This window comes from Thalia democratica, chromosome 5 (assembly GCF_965202585.1).
Source record: "Thalia democratica chromosome 5, ktThaDemo2.hap1.1, whole genome shotgun sequence".
Taxonomy (NCBI): domain Eukaryota; kingdom Metazoa; phylum Chordata; class Thaliacea; order Salpida; family Salpidae; genus Thalia; species Thalia democratica.
The window spans coordinates 43,912,019-43,932,501 of NC_139169.1; the positions used below are offsets into that span (position 1 = coordinate 43,912,019).

Below are 20,483 nucleotides of genomic sequence, written 5' to 3' on the forward strand. Positions count from 1 at the left end.
TTTGTATTTATCATTGAATATTTAACTTTTAAATTAGTAAGGACTTATTTTTTAACTATGTGGCTATAAACAATTAAATACTTTAGAAATTTAAATTTTTTTCAGATAGTTCTATTGAAAAAAAAAACAATTATATTTTAATGATATAAAATACTTATTGTCTTGGTCATGAACCACTTGTTTATATAACGATATCAAATTTTACGTTTAGTGCTTTATTAGTGTACGTAGGAACAACTCAAAATCACACAAAAAACTCAGTTAAATTTCATTAAACCAACTTACAGTATTAAATAAAACATGAACGTGACAACATAAATTGTAGTAAAGAAAAAATTAATTCTTAAGCACCCTAGCTTGCCATTTCAACGCTTCAAAGCTTTCTTTTTAGTGAGATCCTTCGCTTTCCTATCAAATGTTCTCTTCTTTTTCTTGTACTCTTCACCTATTTCAGCAATCAGTGCGTGATCTGCATCTGGATTCTCGATGCGGTCCCAAAGAGCTTCCAGCACTGTTAAATTTAAAATATTTCTTTATTTTAAAATAAAATAAATTTTAAGTAATTATTTATTTGCCGATAAATGTTCGTCAGTTTAAATATTGTGGATCTTAAGGTAAAGTTAACAAAACATTGTACAAATGGTTTTTGTATATTCTTTTAAAACTTTTTTTTTTCATTTCTATTATTTCAAAACAACTTGTATCTGATATTCTTCCATTTTTTATTATATGATAAATATTTAGCCTGAAAAAATGTATTTTTCAAATTTTAATATAATTGTAAACTAGTTGTACTTGTTTTAATTCCAATTTTAAATTGGTAATCATATGGAAAATAATATTAAAACAGAAACATATTTCTCTTAGACATAGATTTAATAGTAAAATATCAATAAATACATGAGTAAATGTCACTAACTAGCGTACATCTTGATAGCAGGTTTCCATTTCTCAGGGCTAATGATCGGAAGGCAAACTTTTCCAGTTTCATCGACGTTCGGGTGGTAAATTTGTGTAACAAATTTGATCTTTGGAGGCTTGAAGGGGTACAAATCAGGGAATTTAATATCAACCAAGAATGACCCCAAGCTGTATGGCCCACTCTGTTTAAAGATTCAACAAATATTATTAGTCTTTATATTGAGCTTAGTGATTTAATTTTTTTGGTTTTTTATATGTTCGTTTTAGTCTTTAATATGGAGATTTAAAATTCCTACAATTCAAGGCTCAGGTGTCCACTATTTTATTTTATTCCATTGTTACTAATTTTGAGTATCATGACATAAACTGAATTAGAAACTAAAAAGAATTCATTTAAAAGTCAGTCATATTTTAAAATAAATTACAACTTAAGGTTCACAAAACTTACAGGCATTATCTTCACATTCCAATGAGATATTTGTGCGTCGACAAGCACTAAGTCTTTAAAACCTTTGGGCAAACATGAACTCTCAGACAACTCAGCATACTCCTACAACATATATATTCAATCAATTTTAAGTTCATCCAAGAGATTATCTACAGGAGTTCATTAACAAGCGTAAAACAAATAACTTGATTTTTTATCTCAATACCACTTTTATAAAAAAAAAAAAAAACACTGTGCTAACCTTCATCAATCTTTTGTGTCCTCTGCTCATGGTTCTAAACTATTAAGTAGTATAACCTGAAAAATGTTTACAAATTAAAGTAAAATGAAAACTTAGTTATTGAAAACTTGTGTATTGTGTTAAAAATAAGTAAGTGAAATGGCAAACTAATAGGTCAACTTAAAGGTATAAACATTCTGAGATGGTTTTATACAAAATACACTGAAAGTTTTTAAAGCAGAGAAGTATTAAAAATAACAGATTTAATTACTTAATTGCACTACAACAATAACTAAATTTACATTAACTTAAATTTTAAAGTCAAGTATAGACTTTATAAGTACTAAATACCATTAAGTGAATAAAATAGACTAAAAAGCTACAACAGTAGTTGAACAAGATAACTAAAAACATATATTTGAATCCATATGTGTCCTTTTTTCAGTGTACAGCAATTTAAAAACTCAAATTTAGCTTTAAATATTGTATCTAACTTAATCATTAATAATATTAATTTACAAAAGAACAACAAGACTATAAAAAAAAAATCAGTAGATCAATCAATGAAGATTTAATCTATTCTTGCATTTGAAGCTGCTGATCTACAAAATTAACTTAATTGAATGCATTTATTATCCAAGCTTTAGTGTATAATAATTTAAAACTATTAAAAAAAGACATTAGAGCTATATATTTTAGTTATAACTTTGTGATATACAAGAACAAACAGTCTTTACAAAGAGTATTAGACAAGTAATATCATTGACATGTTTCATTTTAATTTGAATCTTCAGCTTATTAGAATGAACTTATTAACCAAAACAATTTGTTGCAAATTTTATAGCTCAAGTTTAAGACTCTGATTGGTATAAGTTATGGAAAACAATAATAAGTGTACATGATTAGACAAAGCTTATCAGAATAAAAAGTGTTTACAACATTTTGTTGCAAACTTTCCTAACAATTAAAATGTTGACCATTTTTTTTCTCTCAGCAAGCACCTTTTAAGAGCTGTAAAAAATTTAACTAACAAGTTTATACTGCATCGAATTTACTAAAAGTTTATAAAAAGTATTTTTAAGGCTAAAACTTTACAAGCAGAATAAATTTACTTACCGTTGTTTAAAATTTTTAAACAGACTATACATATAACCTTTATTCTTAATTACAAAAAAAAAACTTTATTTTTTCGTTAAAAAATATAAAGAAAATTAATTATAACGCATAAACATCAACACTGAATATCTACTAATTTTGCAACATACAATTTTCTTGCTCCTACGGTTTGTCTGGCTTTACATTTACATAAAGCTTAAACAACAAAATTCGTGATTTTTTTTTTAAATATTAAAAAAATAATGTTGCGATGATAAGTTTAATAGTTACTTAATTTGGTTGTAATACTAACACCACAAAGTTTTTTTTCTCCAAATTTTTATTCTTAGGTGATAAAAACGACTGCATTTTAAAAACTTTGAACATTTATAGAAAAGAAATTATAAAATAAAGACATATTTTTAAAGACTAATTCTTGACGTAATATTTCTTATTGAAGAAAACGAAGTATATGTTTTATTTTTAACGTTAATTTACGGAAAATTGTATTACAATAAACTTTGATAACTGCTTAATTGACTAAATTGTCAATATATTAAATATAAGTATAAATAAAAAAATAATTGTTTTTAAATTTCTATTTTATTTAGTATGATATTTTTATTGTTAAATTGTTTGTTTTTTATATTACAAACTTTATTATTCTATTTTAAATCGCTAAACAACCTAAATTGACAGTTTATTAAGTAGCTCTTAGACCGTTTTAGTTAAGTTTAAGTCATAATTACTATGTTTTTTGTCGATTGCCATATTTAAGTTCTTTTATTACACATAGCGTAGTTACAAAACGTATTTAAATATCTAGGACTATTTATAGCAGTTTGTCATAAAAGCTACTTTACAATTTTACTAAACATAATTATTATTAATTCTTTTACAGCACTTAGCTCTTTTTTAAAAAATTTCATTATTTCTATTAGACTATTTCCCGGTCAAGTTTATTTGAAGTTATAACATATTGTTTACTTTGATAAGGTATAAACAATAGTTTTGAAACTAATCCATTACAATCAAAGTATTTCAAAATGAAGTCTTTTTTACGCTGTTACAAAGCTTTGTTCAATAAACATCCTTACAAAACTCCAATCATTACTGCAGGTTACTTATAGCTAACTATTATTAGTCGTAATTTTTTTTTTGTCGTTTTTTTTTTTATGTCAATAACTTTGTTAAATGCAGATAGTAATCACTTAATAAAAGCTTATTAAACTAGCTGAACTAAATGTAAGTTTTTAAACTATATGTTTTTTTAATCATATTTTTTGTAGTTTAAAGATTAGTCCCGGACAAGACATTAAACTGTATCCGTGGTGTACGACTCGATAACCAAAAGGTTTTTTCGTACACCAGGTCTTGGAACCAATCTTTTTTAGCGCTTATTTTTTGTCGTTCAATTAACAATTATAAATGATAGTTCATAACATTTTTTGTGTTTTTTAAACAACTAAAAGGAAATTTTACAATAAGTATTTAAAATTGAACTTTTTTTTTGACTTCGGTTGTTAAATCATAGTTGGTTTATTTTTTAAGTTTCCAAAATTAGTTTGATATATTTTGTTATTTTTTAAATGAAAATATTTCTCTTCTATTCAGGTCGATTTAAAAAGTGAATTTATGAGAAATCAGCTTCTTGAAAAACAAAGCTTTAAAGTATTTTGCTCATTAATTACCTTTTTAAGTAAATAAACCCTAAAATGTTGTACAACTTGTAAAAAAATAGTTTTATTAACAGGACTCTTTTAAAAATACTTTGTTTAGTACTAAACATTAAAACGAAAACATAAAACCATCTGTTTTTAAAAGGAATTATTCAAACTTTCGGAGACTGTGTAGCCCAATCTGTTGAAAGTTTTTACAACAAACACCAACAATATAGTTTAAAAAGAACACTCATACAAACATCAATAGGGTTATTTTGGCAGGTACTTTATCCATTTAAAAAAATTAGTTTGACTTTTGTTTATAAAAATTACTTTTTTCTGCATATTAAAGATTTGAACATAATTAACAGTAAATATTATTTTAATAATTCAAAAAAGCTCATGTGAACGTTCATTTTTTAAATCTAGAGATTTTAATAATTAAGTTAGTAGTTTTTGATAATTATTATTAAATTTTTAATTATTAACTAAGAATAAGTAGACTAAATCATTAGTTGTTTTTACTTTTATTAGGTAAAAGTTAAATTTATGCTTAAAGATAAAGTTTTGATCATCTAACTTCAATTATTAGTCTACCAAAAGCTTGTGGTCTTATGATCGAAGTGGTATAATAAACCTTTATGTTAACTTGAGATTGTCTTACGGAAAACGAAATTTAAACCTTAGGCTTTATAGACTTTCGCCGATGCTTTCTTTTAACTTTCTGATTTCAGTGTACAACCATCTTAAGTATTTTTTAACTAAAAGAAAAATAATTAGTATAAACACTATCTAACTATTAATAAAGTTTATGTAATGAGAATTCGTATGTATCAACTATGTATTTTTATATTTTTTTTTTTAAACACCTTAATAACCAAAATTAATTTTTTATTTATTGCTTAATCTTTTCAAATTAACTCATTAAATATAAAATTTGATGTAAATTTTAAAACTCAAAACTTAGATCTATAACACAATAAGCATAACAATTCTTAGATCTATTAACTTTAATTATTAGGTAGTTACTGTTTTTTTGTCTAACTTAGTAAAACAAGCGGTGTATCTGGAAGTCTTTATCTTAATTTTAAGTCCATAAAGTTTTAAACTAGAATTAGAATTTCCTTTATCATTATAAAATGATAACAATAACCGTACTTCCTGTTCAGTGTATTTGAACTATTGTAAAAGACTCATATTTAAAGCATAATGTTTTTGTGTAGGGTCCAATGTATGGGGCTACTGTCAACTTGTACTACCGATATAAAATAAAGCCTCTGGTTGCGGTGGCGTGCGAACAGGTTTCTGTTTATTGTTTTTAATTTAAGTAAAAACTATTTTGTTAATAGTGGTTTAGTTTTGAAGCTCTGCAATTTTTTTGGAAAAACAAAATTCAATACTTAGAAATATTTTTTAAAGGTAATATGTCTTACTGTTATTTAAAAATACTAAAAATCCTTAAAAAAATATTTGCTTTATTTTACGACAATCGTTTCGATGAACTAAGTGTCAACCTTATATTGTCGAATAATCAGTAATAAAAGCCGTTAATAGCTTATTACGTATATCAAAAACACTAGTCTACTTATTTAATTTATCTGAAATTAATTTTTTAATTTTATTAAAAACTCAAACAAAAAATTAACACGTTTTAAAACAAAACTTTAACATAATATAACCAATAAAAAATATTACAAAAAACTTGATAAAAATAATATAAAATGATATTAATTTAAACATACAATCGATAAAGAATTTACAAAAGGCTTCATGACAAAAAAAAAAGAATGTTGCATGAAAAAAAAAGTGTTTAGAAATATTTAACTTCTTGGTTTTTCTTGCTTACGTTGTCTTTCCAGTTTAGCTGTTTAGTTTGTTTCTGTTTTATGATCCCAAAAGTTCTGATTTGTTATTTATAATGCTACTATTTGCTTGTAAGTTTAAAAGCTATTCGTTCAAAAAAAGTCCGCACATGTCTAGCTTATTTTTCTTTACTAAAATGTTCCCATTTTTGTCAATGACTGTGTTTTTGTTTTAGTTTGCTTAATAGTTTGAAAATTCGTTTATATTACCACAAAGATTGTATTTTATGTTTATAAGTTTGCCTTTTATTGTTGTTTTGTGCGAAAAATTGTCCTATTTATTTGGTCTGAATTTAATCTAATACACATATTGGCTCGTTTTCTTAACTAAATTTTCGTAAATTAAACTTTCCGTTCTGCAGTTACCTCCTGTTAGTGAGCACGTAGCTTGATCTCTACAGTTGCAGGATTCGTTTGTTTTTCTTTTTTATTTATTAATTTTCTGTTGTGTTGCTTTTATTCATTTCAACATTATGTAGGCGAATTTATCTTAAATTTATGTATTTTTTGTTAACATAATTGGTGACATGCTTTCTTTGATAAAGTGTATTTAATATTTCAAAAAAACTTTTATCTTGCATTTGTACTTGTAAAAGTGATTGAAAAAATGCATTTTATTTTTTGTTTAGTTTTTTTTTTAGTTTATATATTTGATTTCGTAGTTAAAGCCATTTGGTTATAATGCGTTATTATATTATTTTCTATGACGTTGAATAACTTGCTGTTGCTTAATAAACTTGTATGTAAAGACTTCGTACAAGAAGCTTAGTCTATATTGATTACAATGTGATTTATGTAATTCTTTATGTAAAGATTTTCTTTCACTTAATATTTAGAAAGTTGTTGGCTTATAAAAGAATCATGAAAACTTTGTTTTATTAATTTTATTAAAAGCTAGAATATTAAAACTTAAATAAAATCATTAATATTACATATTTTATAGTATAATTAAATTTAATTCTAAATTGTGATATAAATAAAATCAAACAAATGTGGTAAAATAGTTTAATTTTTAGGGGTTGACTTCTGTTGTCTACAACTCAGCATTAACAGTTATACATCCTTTTCTTAATGGAATAAACAGACAAGAAATTAAAGATGTGTTTTGGAAAAACTATAAAAACTTACAACTAACATCTTGGATTGTCAGTTGTTAGAAATGTAGACGTAATGATTAAACAACTAAATTTTAGTTAAAGTTTTATTGTTTTTTTCTGAAATTCAGTCTTTTAACAGAATATCTAATTATTTAAATGTGGCTAATTGACGAAAAATTTTAAGGTTTGGATCCCATTGTCAACAATTAATTTTGTGTTTGTACCTTATCAGTTCAGGTATATTAAGGCTTAAAATTAATTTTTTTAGTAATATTAGAAGAAATGTTATTATTTTCTTTATTAAATTCTTTATAAAATGTTCTATAAAATAAATACATTTTGGTGTAACAACATTTTAGTAATTAATTAACATTTTGAAGGATTTTTTTCATTAATAAGCTTAAATTTTAGTCTACCTACGCAGCGTTATTTATTCAACTAACAATTTAAATTATATTTTTCTTTATTAAAATTCAAATTCTGTGTTTTCGTACATCTAAAATCAATAAAATGTTATTAAGTATCATATATTTAAATTAAAAGTTAAAACTATGTTAATAATCGTCAGATAAAAATAAAAAGCATTATTCGGTCAAATACGCGCGTTTGCTGTATTATTATCTATTAATTCTTGTTAGCTTAAAAAAAAGATAAGTATACATAAACAGAACTTTATACACACAACTAGCTAGTGTTACATGGAGTTCCTACTTGAGCTCAAGAAATACTAAACTACTCGATGAAGATTATGGCGAATGTTATATAATAGCAGAAGAAGAAGGTTCGCTTGTCAAACACAAGGTGACAGTCGAACAACTTGAAAAGATGACCAATTTATGAATTATTTTCATTGCTGGAGATATTAAATGAGAGAAAACTTTAGAATTCTAATAAAATTGACCTTTGTAAACTACTTATTCAAATTTTTTACTTAGAACTCCTAGTTTATCAATTTAATAATCAATAATTTTAATAACATATTTTAAACAGTACCTGAATTTAAATACCTGAATAGAAATTTCTATGTATATATTATTAGTATAACAATTTCAACGTCTTTGTTTTAAACATAATTTATACTCAGTTTAACTCAAAAGTTTAAAAAAGTTTTGAATTAATTCGAGTTTCTCGTGCTTTAAGTGTTTTATTGAACACTTAACATAAAATATTGCAAAAACGATAAAGTTATAATAATTTTAAACATGGTTTGTTAGATTTTGAAATTTCTAGGTACAATAGAAAAACACAAGTATACTAATAAATTTACTTACACTTAATATTTTCAGTTTAAAAAATCATTCATACTTTCAAGGTGTTTTATCAATTTTCAAGATAGACTATTGATTGAAAAATTAAACATTTATTGTTAATTATCTTGTCAATATTTTAGCTGTAAAAAACACACTTTTTAGCTGTAAAAAAGAGTCTAATATACGTTTAACTTATGTGAATAAACCAAATAAAATTGTTTATCATAGGTAAGTATAAAAATAAATTAAAGAAAACGATAATAGACTTTTAAAATTTTATATTTCTAGACTTAAAGATATACTAAATTTTTGATTCACTAATATTATGCTAATGAATTTATTAGTTTTGAACTATATTTTAGAAAAACTAATGTAAATCTTTTAAACTGTTTTATTCAAAAGTAAGTAAATAAAAGTAAACTGTAATATTGTTGAATTGTTTATTAGTTTTATTTTTGTAAACTACTAATTCTAAAACTATATAACTAAAAATTAAAAAAGGCTTATTTGTAAATAACTAATTTAGTGTAAACAAACAAAACATGTCAATGATTTTTATTGTTAAAAACCTGCAATAATAAGTGCATAAAACTTTAAATAAATAAAAAGTTGAGAAAGCTATTAATTCTCAATGATGAACTGTAGATAATTTTGCACCTGTAAAAAATTGTACTAATAAAAGCTACTTTACATATAAACTAAGTAAAGTTTAATTTGTTTAGTTAGAGATACATAAAAAAAAACAGTATAGTTATGTTCAAACTTAAATGTATCAATATAACACAATTACCTTTGTGTAGATACCTGGACTTTTAGCCTTTGCGCAGCCTATTCCCCAAGATACCAGTCCTACCAAAACATGTCTTGTTTCATCTTTTGTTACTAAAGGTCCACCTGAATCTCCCTGTATGAATTAGTAACTTTTTGAATTAGGTAGTTTATAAACATTTATTAAAACTAATTTAAATCGACAATAAAAAAGTTTACTGTATTTAACTTCCAAAGCTGTCTGTTTTTTAGTTTATTTTATTTTCTACTCAGTATTTTATAGAACCTAGTAAGTTTTAAGAACCAATTAAACTAAAAGTGTTTTTTTTTATTAATTATGGACAAAATATTTTTAGCGCTTTTTTTTGTAGTTCTATAAACAATAAATATAATGTTTACGTAAAATTATCCTTAACTTAAATATTTAGTTTTTATTTTATTAAACATTCTAGTAATTGTTAATTTCCTTTTAATGTCAACTATAATGGTTCAAACTTCAGTAATGCTAGTATACTGAGATATTATAGAAAAATTATCTTCTATCTGCGAAAATTTCTTACTTCTTTACTTATACCATCTTAAAACAGTATCATCTACTGAAATTTATAACAGTTAACTAAAATATTTTAAAGTAAGAACACTATAAATAAAAGTAGTAGTTTAAAAGTAAATGTCCTACAAAACTTTTGCTGTAGTTGTAGAACTTAATTGTATTAGAGTAATTAGAGTAAAAAATTGTTTAACAAAAAATTATACTGATGTTTTTAATGTATATTAAATGCAATCGTACCTGACAAGCATCTTTCTCTCCTTCTAAGTATCCTGCACACACCATATTATTGTTTACATCATCTTTCAAGTTGTAAGTTTCTTCCAACATTTTGTTACACCTTTTGTTTGGTATCATCTCCAAGTCAACTTGCTGCAACTCTTCTCCTCGGTTGGTCAGACCTTGAAATTAATTTCATAAATTTATTTTAAAGAGTTGTAAAAAGATAATTTATTATTGTACTTATTGTAAGCTTTAAAACTTGTAACATTCTACTCCCCTACTACAGCATGAATCTTTTAAGAGTTTAAAATACTATAAATATTTTAAATAAGTAAGTGGAAAAAGTACAAGTCGTACTTTGTTCATGCGTAAAAGTTAAGTTTCATAACTTTAATTAATTTATTTCAAAAGTTGTTTAACTAAAAACTAACTTTTTGTCTCTCCCCAACCAGACACCATAACAAGTTGTTTGTTTTTAAGTTCGTAATTGATTGAGTCAGGCAAACAAGCTGGCTTAATATAACTTGTATACTTTATTTGCTTTTCCGGCTGAAAACAAAAAAAAACTTCCATAGGAATCACTAACAAAATCTCTGTTACTCTATATATATATATATATATACTATATTACTTATTGAACGATAAAAAAAGCGCTCAAAATATTTTTTTCCTAAGACTTGGTGCTCAAAAAACCTCTCGGTTATCGAGTCGCACACCACGAATACCTTTTAATGTCTTATCCAAGACTTACTAAATGGAAAATTAATAAACAAATCATGAAATTTACTATGCTGTAAGGCTTTAAATAGACAATTTAGTTTTAATATTATATCATATTTTAAAAATCTATTACTACTTAAAAGTCAAGTATTACTTTCAAAACTGCTATATCATTATTCAAAGTAATCGGATCAAAGTCTTTATGAATAATTATTCGTAACAGTTGCATTTTAATTTGTCCAACATCTTTTTTAAAAGCATTCTTGTGTTGTTTTCCCAAATAAACATAGTAACTACTCGCTTCTGGATTTGGATCCCTACAATTTTGTAAGATACTAAATTATATTTAATCTTTACTTGTAAGTTATGATAACTAATTTAATATTTGTAAAAACTTTTACTTCAGTTAAACATTATTCAGCTTGATTACTAAAAGAACTAGAAAGTTAAATATATAGTCACTTTTATAAATATAGTGAAATAAGTTGAAATTTAACATCTATTAAAACTTTTTATTACGTCACATACTTGGTAAAACAGTGAGCAGCAGTGAGAATTGTGTTAGGACCAATTAAAACTGCTCCGCATATAAAAACGTCTGTGCTTGTGTAAATACCAACTTGCCATGGAACGCTACCATATGTTGAAGTATGACCTGATTTGTTAAAATATTAAAGTAAATTAACTATTATACCGTTGAGTTTATCATTATTTATTAGTTGATAGCCTTAAAAAAATTCTATGTTTTAATCAAACTTTTTTTTTTGTTATCCTTTACGACAGTAGAAAAAAATCAAACACATTCAATTGTGATTGAGATTTATTATTCTTATTTGATTAGTGCAAGAAATAAAAACATTTTGTATTGACAATGATATAGGATATTACATAGTAATTGTCGAGTATTTTTTTAACGTTTTCAATGACTTTTTGCTATCCTTTTTTCATAGAAAAACACAAAGCTTAAAATCAAACTTAAAGTTAACCAAAATTTTTAGCTTAAACAAAGAAAACTAACCTCCGACTATTCGATGCATAAGTTGATATGACAAATTAACTTCTGGAATCCCACACTGCAACTTGTCTTCGCTTGACGTTGTAGTACCTATCATTAAATATACTTTAGACTTCAAATTAACTTTTATACTTTTCTTGTAGTTAGAATAAGAAATCTAAAGTTTTTTACTCATTTTTAGTTAAGAAATTAAAATAAGTTTCAAATCAAAAAATTAAATTAACAAAAACTTCTTAAACTTTGTATAGACTTAAGTTTTTTAAACTACTTTTTATAGTTATTACAGCTGTATTGTTTTAACTCAATAAAAGTTTAGATGATTTTTTATAAAGATAGGTTAAGCTCGATGTCAATGAAAAAGAATACTGTATAATTTTAAATTGGAGAAAATACTTAAAAAACTTTTATTAAAGTTTTATTAAAATTTGTATAATTGAATTTTTAAAACAATTGAATACTAACTTGATAGAAAAAATGTCGAAATAGTTTCAGCTGATGTTGTTTCCTTTGTAGTGGTAGTTGTAATTTCCTTCTCATTGCAAAACTTGCATGTTCTTGCGCAATACTTTTCCATATATGTTCGGTAGAAATTGTCGTTGCACAAGTTACCATTGGCGTAAATCTTACACCTGCGTATTTTCATGACGTATGAATATTAGTGTTATTAGAACATTATACCTTATTTTTGATATTATTTTGCTATATTAGGAACTTTGAATTTTAAATATTTAAAAACGTAGATACAACCATTATCTTATTAAACTTATTTTTATTAAAAAAAACTAAACATCAATGTTACTTAATTTAAACCCATAAATTTTTTTGAGTTGATAGAATTAATCTAGAGAAAATATTTAACAAGCTATTAATTTATGAATTCGTTCTTAAATTTTCTTATAACTTAAACTAAAATCAAGTATAAAAGTTATATAACCATAAAAGTTTTATGCCACTTTAGCACTTTTACATAAAACAAAACGCAAATTACATTAAATGATTTTTCTTTGTTTTGTTTTAGTACTATTGTATTATACTTATCGGCAGATTAGCTCCTACTAATAATCAAAACCATTAACTGACTGTTGAAATCGGTCAGTACAAACAGGTTGTTGGGTTGTGGGTGGTGATGGTGATGAAGGTGGTGGTATGCCAGTGCAAACTCCACAAGACTTCTTGCAATTTTTTTCCATATATGACTTGTAACTTTTGCAGTAGTTTATTTTACTCCACTGTTTGCACATACTGTTTGGTATTGTAAACAAAATAATTAAAGGTTTTTTATCTGAATAATTGTAATTTTTATCTCTAATGATTTTATAAGGGTATACTTACCTTACTTCATCATTGCACTTTGACCTTTTTGTTTCTGTAAAAAACTTTATTTTATGATGTAGTCTGATTAACTAAGTATTTTATAAAATATTTTAAAACAGTCCCAGTAGAGTTTAAAACACGAAAATTACTTAATAACTTTTATCAAGTTTTATAAAATTACCAGTTTTACACAGGGAACAAGATCTTTTGCAATTTTTTTCCATCCATGACGAATAACCAGATTTGCAGAAACCCATTTGAAAAAACTGATTACATTTTCTGTGACAAAAACGTTAAAGTTTTCTTCATTTGACATCAAAACGACTAATTATTTACTAAGATACCACATTAATATAAGCTTTTAGTAAACTTGTTTATATTAATTATATCATTTGCTGTAAAGAAATTACACTTCTTAGCAATTTTAAAAACTAATAACACAATTTATATACAAAGAAATACATTTATTACTAAAGTACTAGTCAATAGAATAGTAAAAAATTATTACCTGAAATGGTATTTAAAAATTAAACGGAGCGTGTCATTAAAAAATCAAAAAAATAAAGAGGTTATTAAAAAAAAATTGTTTAATAAACTCATAAACGTTCTCTAAATTTCAGTCTAGTCCTTAAGCGTAAGACGATGAGAAAGTTGTAAATTAAGAGTAAGTAGAAATTTAGATAATGTTATTGCTATAAATATTTAAAAACTAACGGATGTAAGTCTTCACAATGACCATATGAAATTACAACAGTTGAAGTTTTAAGATTAGTAGTTGAAAATGTTGGTTCTAAAGTTGTTGTTGCTGTGGGTGATGTTCGTAAACTTGTTGTCGTTGCTTTCAAAATAGTTGTTGTTGGTTCTAATGTTGTAGTTGTTTGTTCTTTTATTGTTGTTGTTGGTTCTAATGTTGTAGTTGTTTGTTCTTTTATTGTTGTTGTTGGTTCTAATGTTGTAGTTGTTTGTTCTTTTATTGTTGTTGTTGTTGGTTCTAATGTTGTGGTGGTTTGTACTTTTGTTGTTGTTGTTGCTTTGGAATTTACTGTTGTTGATTTGATTGGCATTTCTTGGTAACAACCTCCACAAGTTCTTGCGCAGTATTTATAGAGAAACACTTGGTTGTCGCAAAATGAGGAATAAGCTTTTTTGTATTCTTTACACCTATAAAACAAATTTGAGTGTGCTGTGATGAAAATAAAGATCTAGAATTTACAAAAATATATCAAAATTTTAAATGTTTTTTTAATAATTCAACTAACTCTTTTGTATCAATAATGTCTTTGCATATGATCATTGACTTTGAAAGAGAATCTGAAAATAGCAAAACATAAGTTATTTTTAATTCTGAAAAAATTTATATAAGATTGGAAGACAAACTTTCGCATTTGTATTTCTTATTTATTTGTCTTATATCTTCTTTCGAAAGTCCATTTCTTTGATATTCAACTGGTAAACCAGTTCTGTTTGGGTAAAAGTATTTAAGTCATTTTTTTCAAAAACAAAGTTAGTTCCCTTCAAAATACATTAATGTTACAATGAAAGTTTATGTCTTAGCAAATGATTATTTTAAAAATACTTTTTTTACTGTTCTCTGAAAGTTTGTTAATAAAACAAGATATGCTTAAATGCTGTCAAAATACAAATGAACATTTTATGTTTAACTATAAGCTTATTTATACACACTTTTGGTTCTAAACAATCAATATTTTGAATTAACTTCTTATTGATAATAGTGTGAAGGTCAGGCTTCTTGCTGAAAGCTTCTGAGCTGTAATGCATGACACTTAAATAGTCGTAAGGTGAGTTATAACTTTCCCATAATTCTTTTTGCTTCTTAAACTGGTTCTGAGCTCCTATTTTTTATAAAACGAAATTTGAATCAAGAAATGATTAATCAATCAACAACGAGTTTGCACTAAACAAGCAAGAGTAAGAATTTTTTACAAATATAATTTTATTAATAATTTATTTTTTTCAAAGAAAACTAAAGTCGCTGACCATCGACGACATTTTTCCACATAATTGTCACGTGGTTATCTCTGTCACCGCGCGAATGTTCGTGCCAGAAGCCGAGAGTGTGCATCACCTCGTGCAAAATCGTCCCCTGTTTTTCGTCACATCCTTCACCGATTATTATCTGCAAAGGTTATTTTCAATTTAAGTTTTTATCTTTTTTTCAAACAGCTGACGTTTTGTGATTATTGAAAAAGTAGCATTGTTATAAAAATTCAGAGGCTAAGTTATTTATTAGTTTTAAAATTTTTCGGGAGAAAAGGTGCCAAATAGTTTACTTGTTGCTTCCCGCCAACTCTGCCAACATACGACTTGCACCCTTGTTTGTTTCCAACAAACTCCACAAAGTTTTCCTCTAGGTGGCGCGGCACGAACCGAACGCAAGTATTTTCGTGGAGGCTTTCGAGGGCTTTTAGTATTCTTTTTGATTTTTCACTTGCTGTGTTTTTTTTAGCGTAAGAAAAAAGTAAAAAAGATTGTGAAAGACTATTTCTTGTAATGGATTATTATTTTCTTCATAAAAACTAAATTTTTCTCAAAACACTTATTTATACTTGCTGATTAACTTTGAAAAATAAAGTTATATAAAACAACTGCTCTAGGAGTTATATTAATGCTGCTCCCTAAGTAAAAGTGTATAAGTATGAACGTAGAATAATAATTTATGTATGGTTTTGTTATGAGATTTTATAATATCTCAGTTTAAACATTTATTTTCGTTTAAAAAACTTACATATAGTTTTATGAAGCTTGTAGGGAATATGAACGAGTCCGTTTGTTTTCGGCCAGTCAGAATTAGGAAACCTGAGCCCACCTCTTTCTCTTCTTTCTTCCTCGTACAATTTTTTGAACCTTCCGTATGATTTTTCTGTAAGATAGCTTTTGAATTCTTTATTCGTTTCCAACAAAAAAAAACTGACTTTATATTAGTATAAAATTTTATTAGTTTAATATAAGTGGAGTTTGTATACTGTTATCTAAAATCAGTTACTTAAACTGTTTTTATAACTTTTTTTATTACATTGAACAGAAAAAATCTAATGTTTTAGTTATAGGTTTGTTTTTTTAAGATAGTATACGTATGTAGAACTTTAAAAAAATCTACTAAACTTAAGCTTATAAGTGCTAAAAACTTTTTAACGTCATAAATTTTATAACTTTTAAGGTCATTGGTGTCTTAACTAATTCTATAACAATTATTCTCAAGTTTTTTAAATTAAGTTACACTACAATGTATACACTTTTATAATTTTCTTATTTTTAATTTAAACGTCTAAAAGTAAAAACCTGTGACGAGAATATCCCCTTCAAATATTCCTGACTTTTTACATTTGCAAGTCAGACACCCTTCAGTATCCCTTAAACGACCCAGAAGGCATGGATTTTTACATTTTCGCCAGCCTCCTCCACATCTCAGTGGCTCATTGTACAAATCGGTAATTTCTGTGCAGCAAGTTGGAATTCGGTTTTTATCAACTTATGTAGTCTAGTTAAAACTAATTTTTTATATCAAAATTAAACTTGATAAATGACTGTTCAAATTTTTTAGAGAAAATTCGACCAATGTTTATAACTGTAAAATGATCAAAAAAGTTTTTTATACTACTATGTAATTTTGTTTACAGTTGTGTTTTGAAAGTTAAAGTCGTAAGGTTTTCTAATACGTTATTATATACTTTATGATTGCTAGTATTTCGTTTACACTCTTACATCTCATTTACATAAATTTTGTAGAACTAGTTAAGGTTTTTTGTAAATACATCTAAATAAACTTACATTACAAAAAATTTTCCTTTGAAAAAAAAAAAAATATGTATATACTCTAGTAAACTTACCTTTAGAGTTAAGCGTAATTTCAGCTTGGTTTTGAAATGTATTTGGCGGATTTTTAGACCAATCAAAAATACTCCCATTTTTGATTGGAGGATGCTCTTGTAACTGACTACTTGATTTCGACAAATCTTAAAAATTTTAACGTTTAATAATAAGTACTTAACTAATTTTTAGCTTTAATAACAAAATTCTAAACTTTTTATATAAATAAAGTACCAAACGAAGTTTAAAAATATAAGTAAATAACATTTGTTATTATCTTTTAGTATCAAGTATACAAACTAGAATAAGAAAAAGTTTGTATGTAATTTTTAACACTTTCACTATGAATACGATATAAATTATCGTTTAATTTTTTGAAAACTACCTTAATTTTTCAAAATTTAAACTAACTTAAAAAGAAGCAAAAACACAGATAAACAAAATAAATATTGAAGTTTGTCTCCATAGTAAAGTACAAATAAATTTTTTGAGGTAAAACAATATTATTTAAATAAGGCAGTTGATGTTTACTCGACTTCCGTAAAGTTAGTGTCACGATTTTGAGCCTTCCTCTTTATAAATGCTACAAGATATGACGTCATAAACAACGTAACTGCATGTGACTTTCCTTGAACTCGAATAAGCTTGTAGTAAGCAGTTACGGCGCCAAGTTTTAGTTTTGTTTAAGTCCAAAATAGAAAACAAAAATTCTCTTCATTAGCAACATCTTTGTTTCAACTGTGAAAAAATTCCATTTAATTTCGAGTTTATTTATAGTGTTACTACTTGGCTGAATGTTTAATTCTGCAGTTAAAAATAAACATTTGTGCTATTGTTAATTTTTCAATTTTTTCTCTCTGATAAAAAGTACAAAGTACTATTTCTACAACCGGTGTTCGTGATTGCATTCATTTCATCATTTTACTATAAAACGCGAACTTTTAAAGTCACAACAACTTGGAAAAAAATGAGAAAATGCTTATTTTCCTATTAAATATTGTTTCAGATAGTTGTTCATTGTAAGTAGCTTATTAAGCACAAGGTTAAAGCACGAGATCTTTAAGTTTCGGAAAAAAGAGAGAAAATAATAATAAAAAACTCAAAAACAAAGAATTTTTTAAGCTAACCGGGAAATATAAAATACTTTCATTGTTTTATTAAAAATATATGTTGGAAAATATTTTTGAGTTTACTTTAGAGTTAAACTGAAATTTTTATTTAAACTTAAGGTGAGTTGTGATGTTTTAAACCAATGTTTTTGTTACCTTTATGCCATCTATACTATTATTTTAGCAAACATAATGACTGTACTATTTATCTAAAATACTATGCAGCAAATTAAATTTTAAAAAGAATACTATCAGTTTCAAAATAAACTTATTGACAAACTTAAGTAAGGGCTTAATGAAAAATAGATTATTTTTAAACATAACCGTCTCATAAAACAAATGCTTTAACTAGTTCTTAATTAATTTTGTTTGGACTTTTAGTAAAAAATAGAATTTTTATTTTGCATCATACATCACATGTTGTTCAACTGTTTACAGTTTAGATATGTTTAACTAAAAAAACAAAAAGTCGATACTTTCTTGATTGAAAAAATTTAAAAGATATATAAGCTGTTTATAACTAGTTTAAAAAAATTGATAAATAACTACAGTAACTTGTTTGCAAATTCATACATATATGCCTAGTTAAAAAATAACTAGTACCAACAACTTTGAAAAAAGTCGTCAACTATATTTAAAGGAGGTATAAATAAATAGTTTAGATATTTCAAAAATAAAAATATTAAAGACAGCTTTCGAACTTTTCTAAGCATTTAATTTTATCGTCTCAAGTTTGTAACAAAGCTATTAAAACTTTAGTACGAAATATTAAAAGAATAGTTAAAGATTTAAAAAAAAGTTATATCAATTGTATTGTATTATAAATAAACAGATTTTGGTTTTATGTGATCTTAATAAAACAAGTTTAGATATTTGTAAAAATTACTTTATAACTTAAAATCATAGTTAGTTGTATTTGTATAGCTTTTTTTTCTTAAAGACTTCATTGTTTTTTTTAGTAAATAACTTTTTCTATAATTTTATAAAACGAAACAAACTAAATATATATTCTTCAAAAATTATATTCACAAATATTCACAAAATTCATTTAATTTTCGCTTAGTTATATTTTCTTTTATTTCTTTAACTGATTGTTTTATTTCTAAAGATTTGAATATTTAAATAATAAAAAAATTATGTGTAATAGCTCGTAAAAACTTTATAAGCATGTCGAGTACGACTCAATAATTGAAAGGTTCCTTTGTACACCAGGTCCAATACAAACTTTTTTATTGTTTCAATAAACAATATACATATTCTCTAACAAGTTGTTATACTTTTCAAAATTAAATTTATATATATTTTTTTTCTATGATTTATCTACTCAATTTGAAATTTTATTATATTATATATTAACTTTTTAGATAAACATCGAACATGCTATAAGTATATACTTTACTATATAAACTATCAAACTAGAATACTTTATGTTTTGTATTACAATTTATTATCAGCACTTATTTTACCTGTAAATAAAGAACTTTATTGTTAATGGTTTTTAATTACTTTAATAAATTAATTCAGTCTGAAAAAATGTTAATATTTAATTTCTCATCTTTAGCTCTTTTGTGATTGCGTACATATAGTAAAACTTGCCAAGTTATAAAACAGTATTTCAAGGAAATTTTATTGTGTGTAAAAATAATTGCATTGTTAAATATTTGGATACGATTCAACCCTTGATGATGCACTTAAATATGTTATAGTACTTAAAAAAAATTATCAATTGTTTATTCGTCTTTTTTATTTTGTTTCAGATTAAACAAAACTTATGTGTTATACTACTTGAGCTATTTTTAATTGTTATAATATTTTTAATGTTAGAAAAAACACTTTATAAATACATTATAGATTTAATTATTTATATAAGCAAATCGCTAGATTTCTGTAAATTTTCAAAAATATAAATTGTACACTTTAAAAGAACAGCTATCCTATAACTTATATTTTTCTATATCAATAAAAACAACTCTATAAATAACTAAATATTGATTTACTTTTAACTTATTTAATAAAAATTCACTTATTTAGTTTTTAGAAAGTAAATCAGTTTTGGACTATAAGCTATTTCTATAGAAAATTTATTGCCTTTTAATATGATTTAAGTGATCTAACGACTCTTAAATTTCATGATAGAAACAAACTTTTTGTTATTCTATAAAGTATTAAACACTCTACAAAAGTTTAGATTTGACGACGCAAAGTTATCTACTTTTTTCAGCAGTTAATCTGATTTTTAAGTTATATATGATTTTAAACAGACTTTAAATTCTACAATTGAAATAAGTTGATCAAAGTTAGTGGCAAACATACAATTGTATATTTGATTTTATTTTGCTCCGAAGTATTACCATTTTTAAATTAATAAGTTGTTATTTATTTACAACAAATTTTATCTACAAC

General features: G+C 24.9%; 2 protein-coding genes across 2 annotated transcripts; both read right to left on the reverse strand.

Annotated features, from left to right (window-relative positions):
- Window positions 1-365: 365 nt before the first annotated feature.
- LOC145836572 (ubiquitin-conjugating enzyme E2-18 kDa-like) lies at window positions 366-1,640 on the reverse strand. Its single transcript, XM_082944366.1, has 4 exons — window positions 1,611-1,640; window positions 1,370-1,471; window positions 920-1,103; window positions 366-511 (listed from the first exon to the last, which is right to left on the reverse strand). The coding sequence occupies exons 1-4, from the start codon at window positions 1,638-1,640 to the stop codon at window positions 366-368; spliced, it is 462 nt and encodes a 153-aa protein (XP_082800492.1).
- Window positions 1,641-9,095: 7,455 nt separating this feature from the next.
- On the reverse strand, window positions 9,096-17,506 carry LOC145835700 (uncharacterized). Its single transcript, XM_082943398.1, has 21 exons — window positions 17,383-17,506; window positions 16,992-17,117; window positions 16,444-16,599; window positions 15,890-16,024; window positions 15,435-15,595; window positions 15,142-15,280; window positions 14,861-14,996; window positions 14,521-14,603; window positions 14,403-14,454; window positions 13,858-14,304; window positions 13,325-13,422; window positions 13,162-13,195; window positions 12,910-13,071; window positions 12,292-12,458; window positions 11,833-11,919; window positions 11,343-11,469; window positions 10,969-11,131; window positions 10,526-10,643; window positions 10,113-10,273; window positions 9,345-9,458; window positions 9,096-9,211 (listed from the first exon to the last, which is right to left on the reverse strand). The coding sequence occupies exons 1-21, from the start codon at window positions 17,435-17,437 to the stop codon at window positions 9,176-9,178; spliced, it is 2,757 nt and encodes a 918-aa protein (XP_082799524.1). The 5' UTR covers window positions 17,438-17,506; the 3' UTR covers window positions 9,096-9,175.
- Between the last annotated feature and the right edge of the window lie 2,977 nt (window positions 17,507-20,483).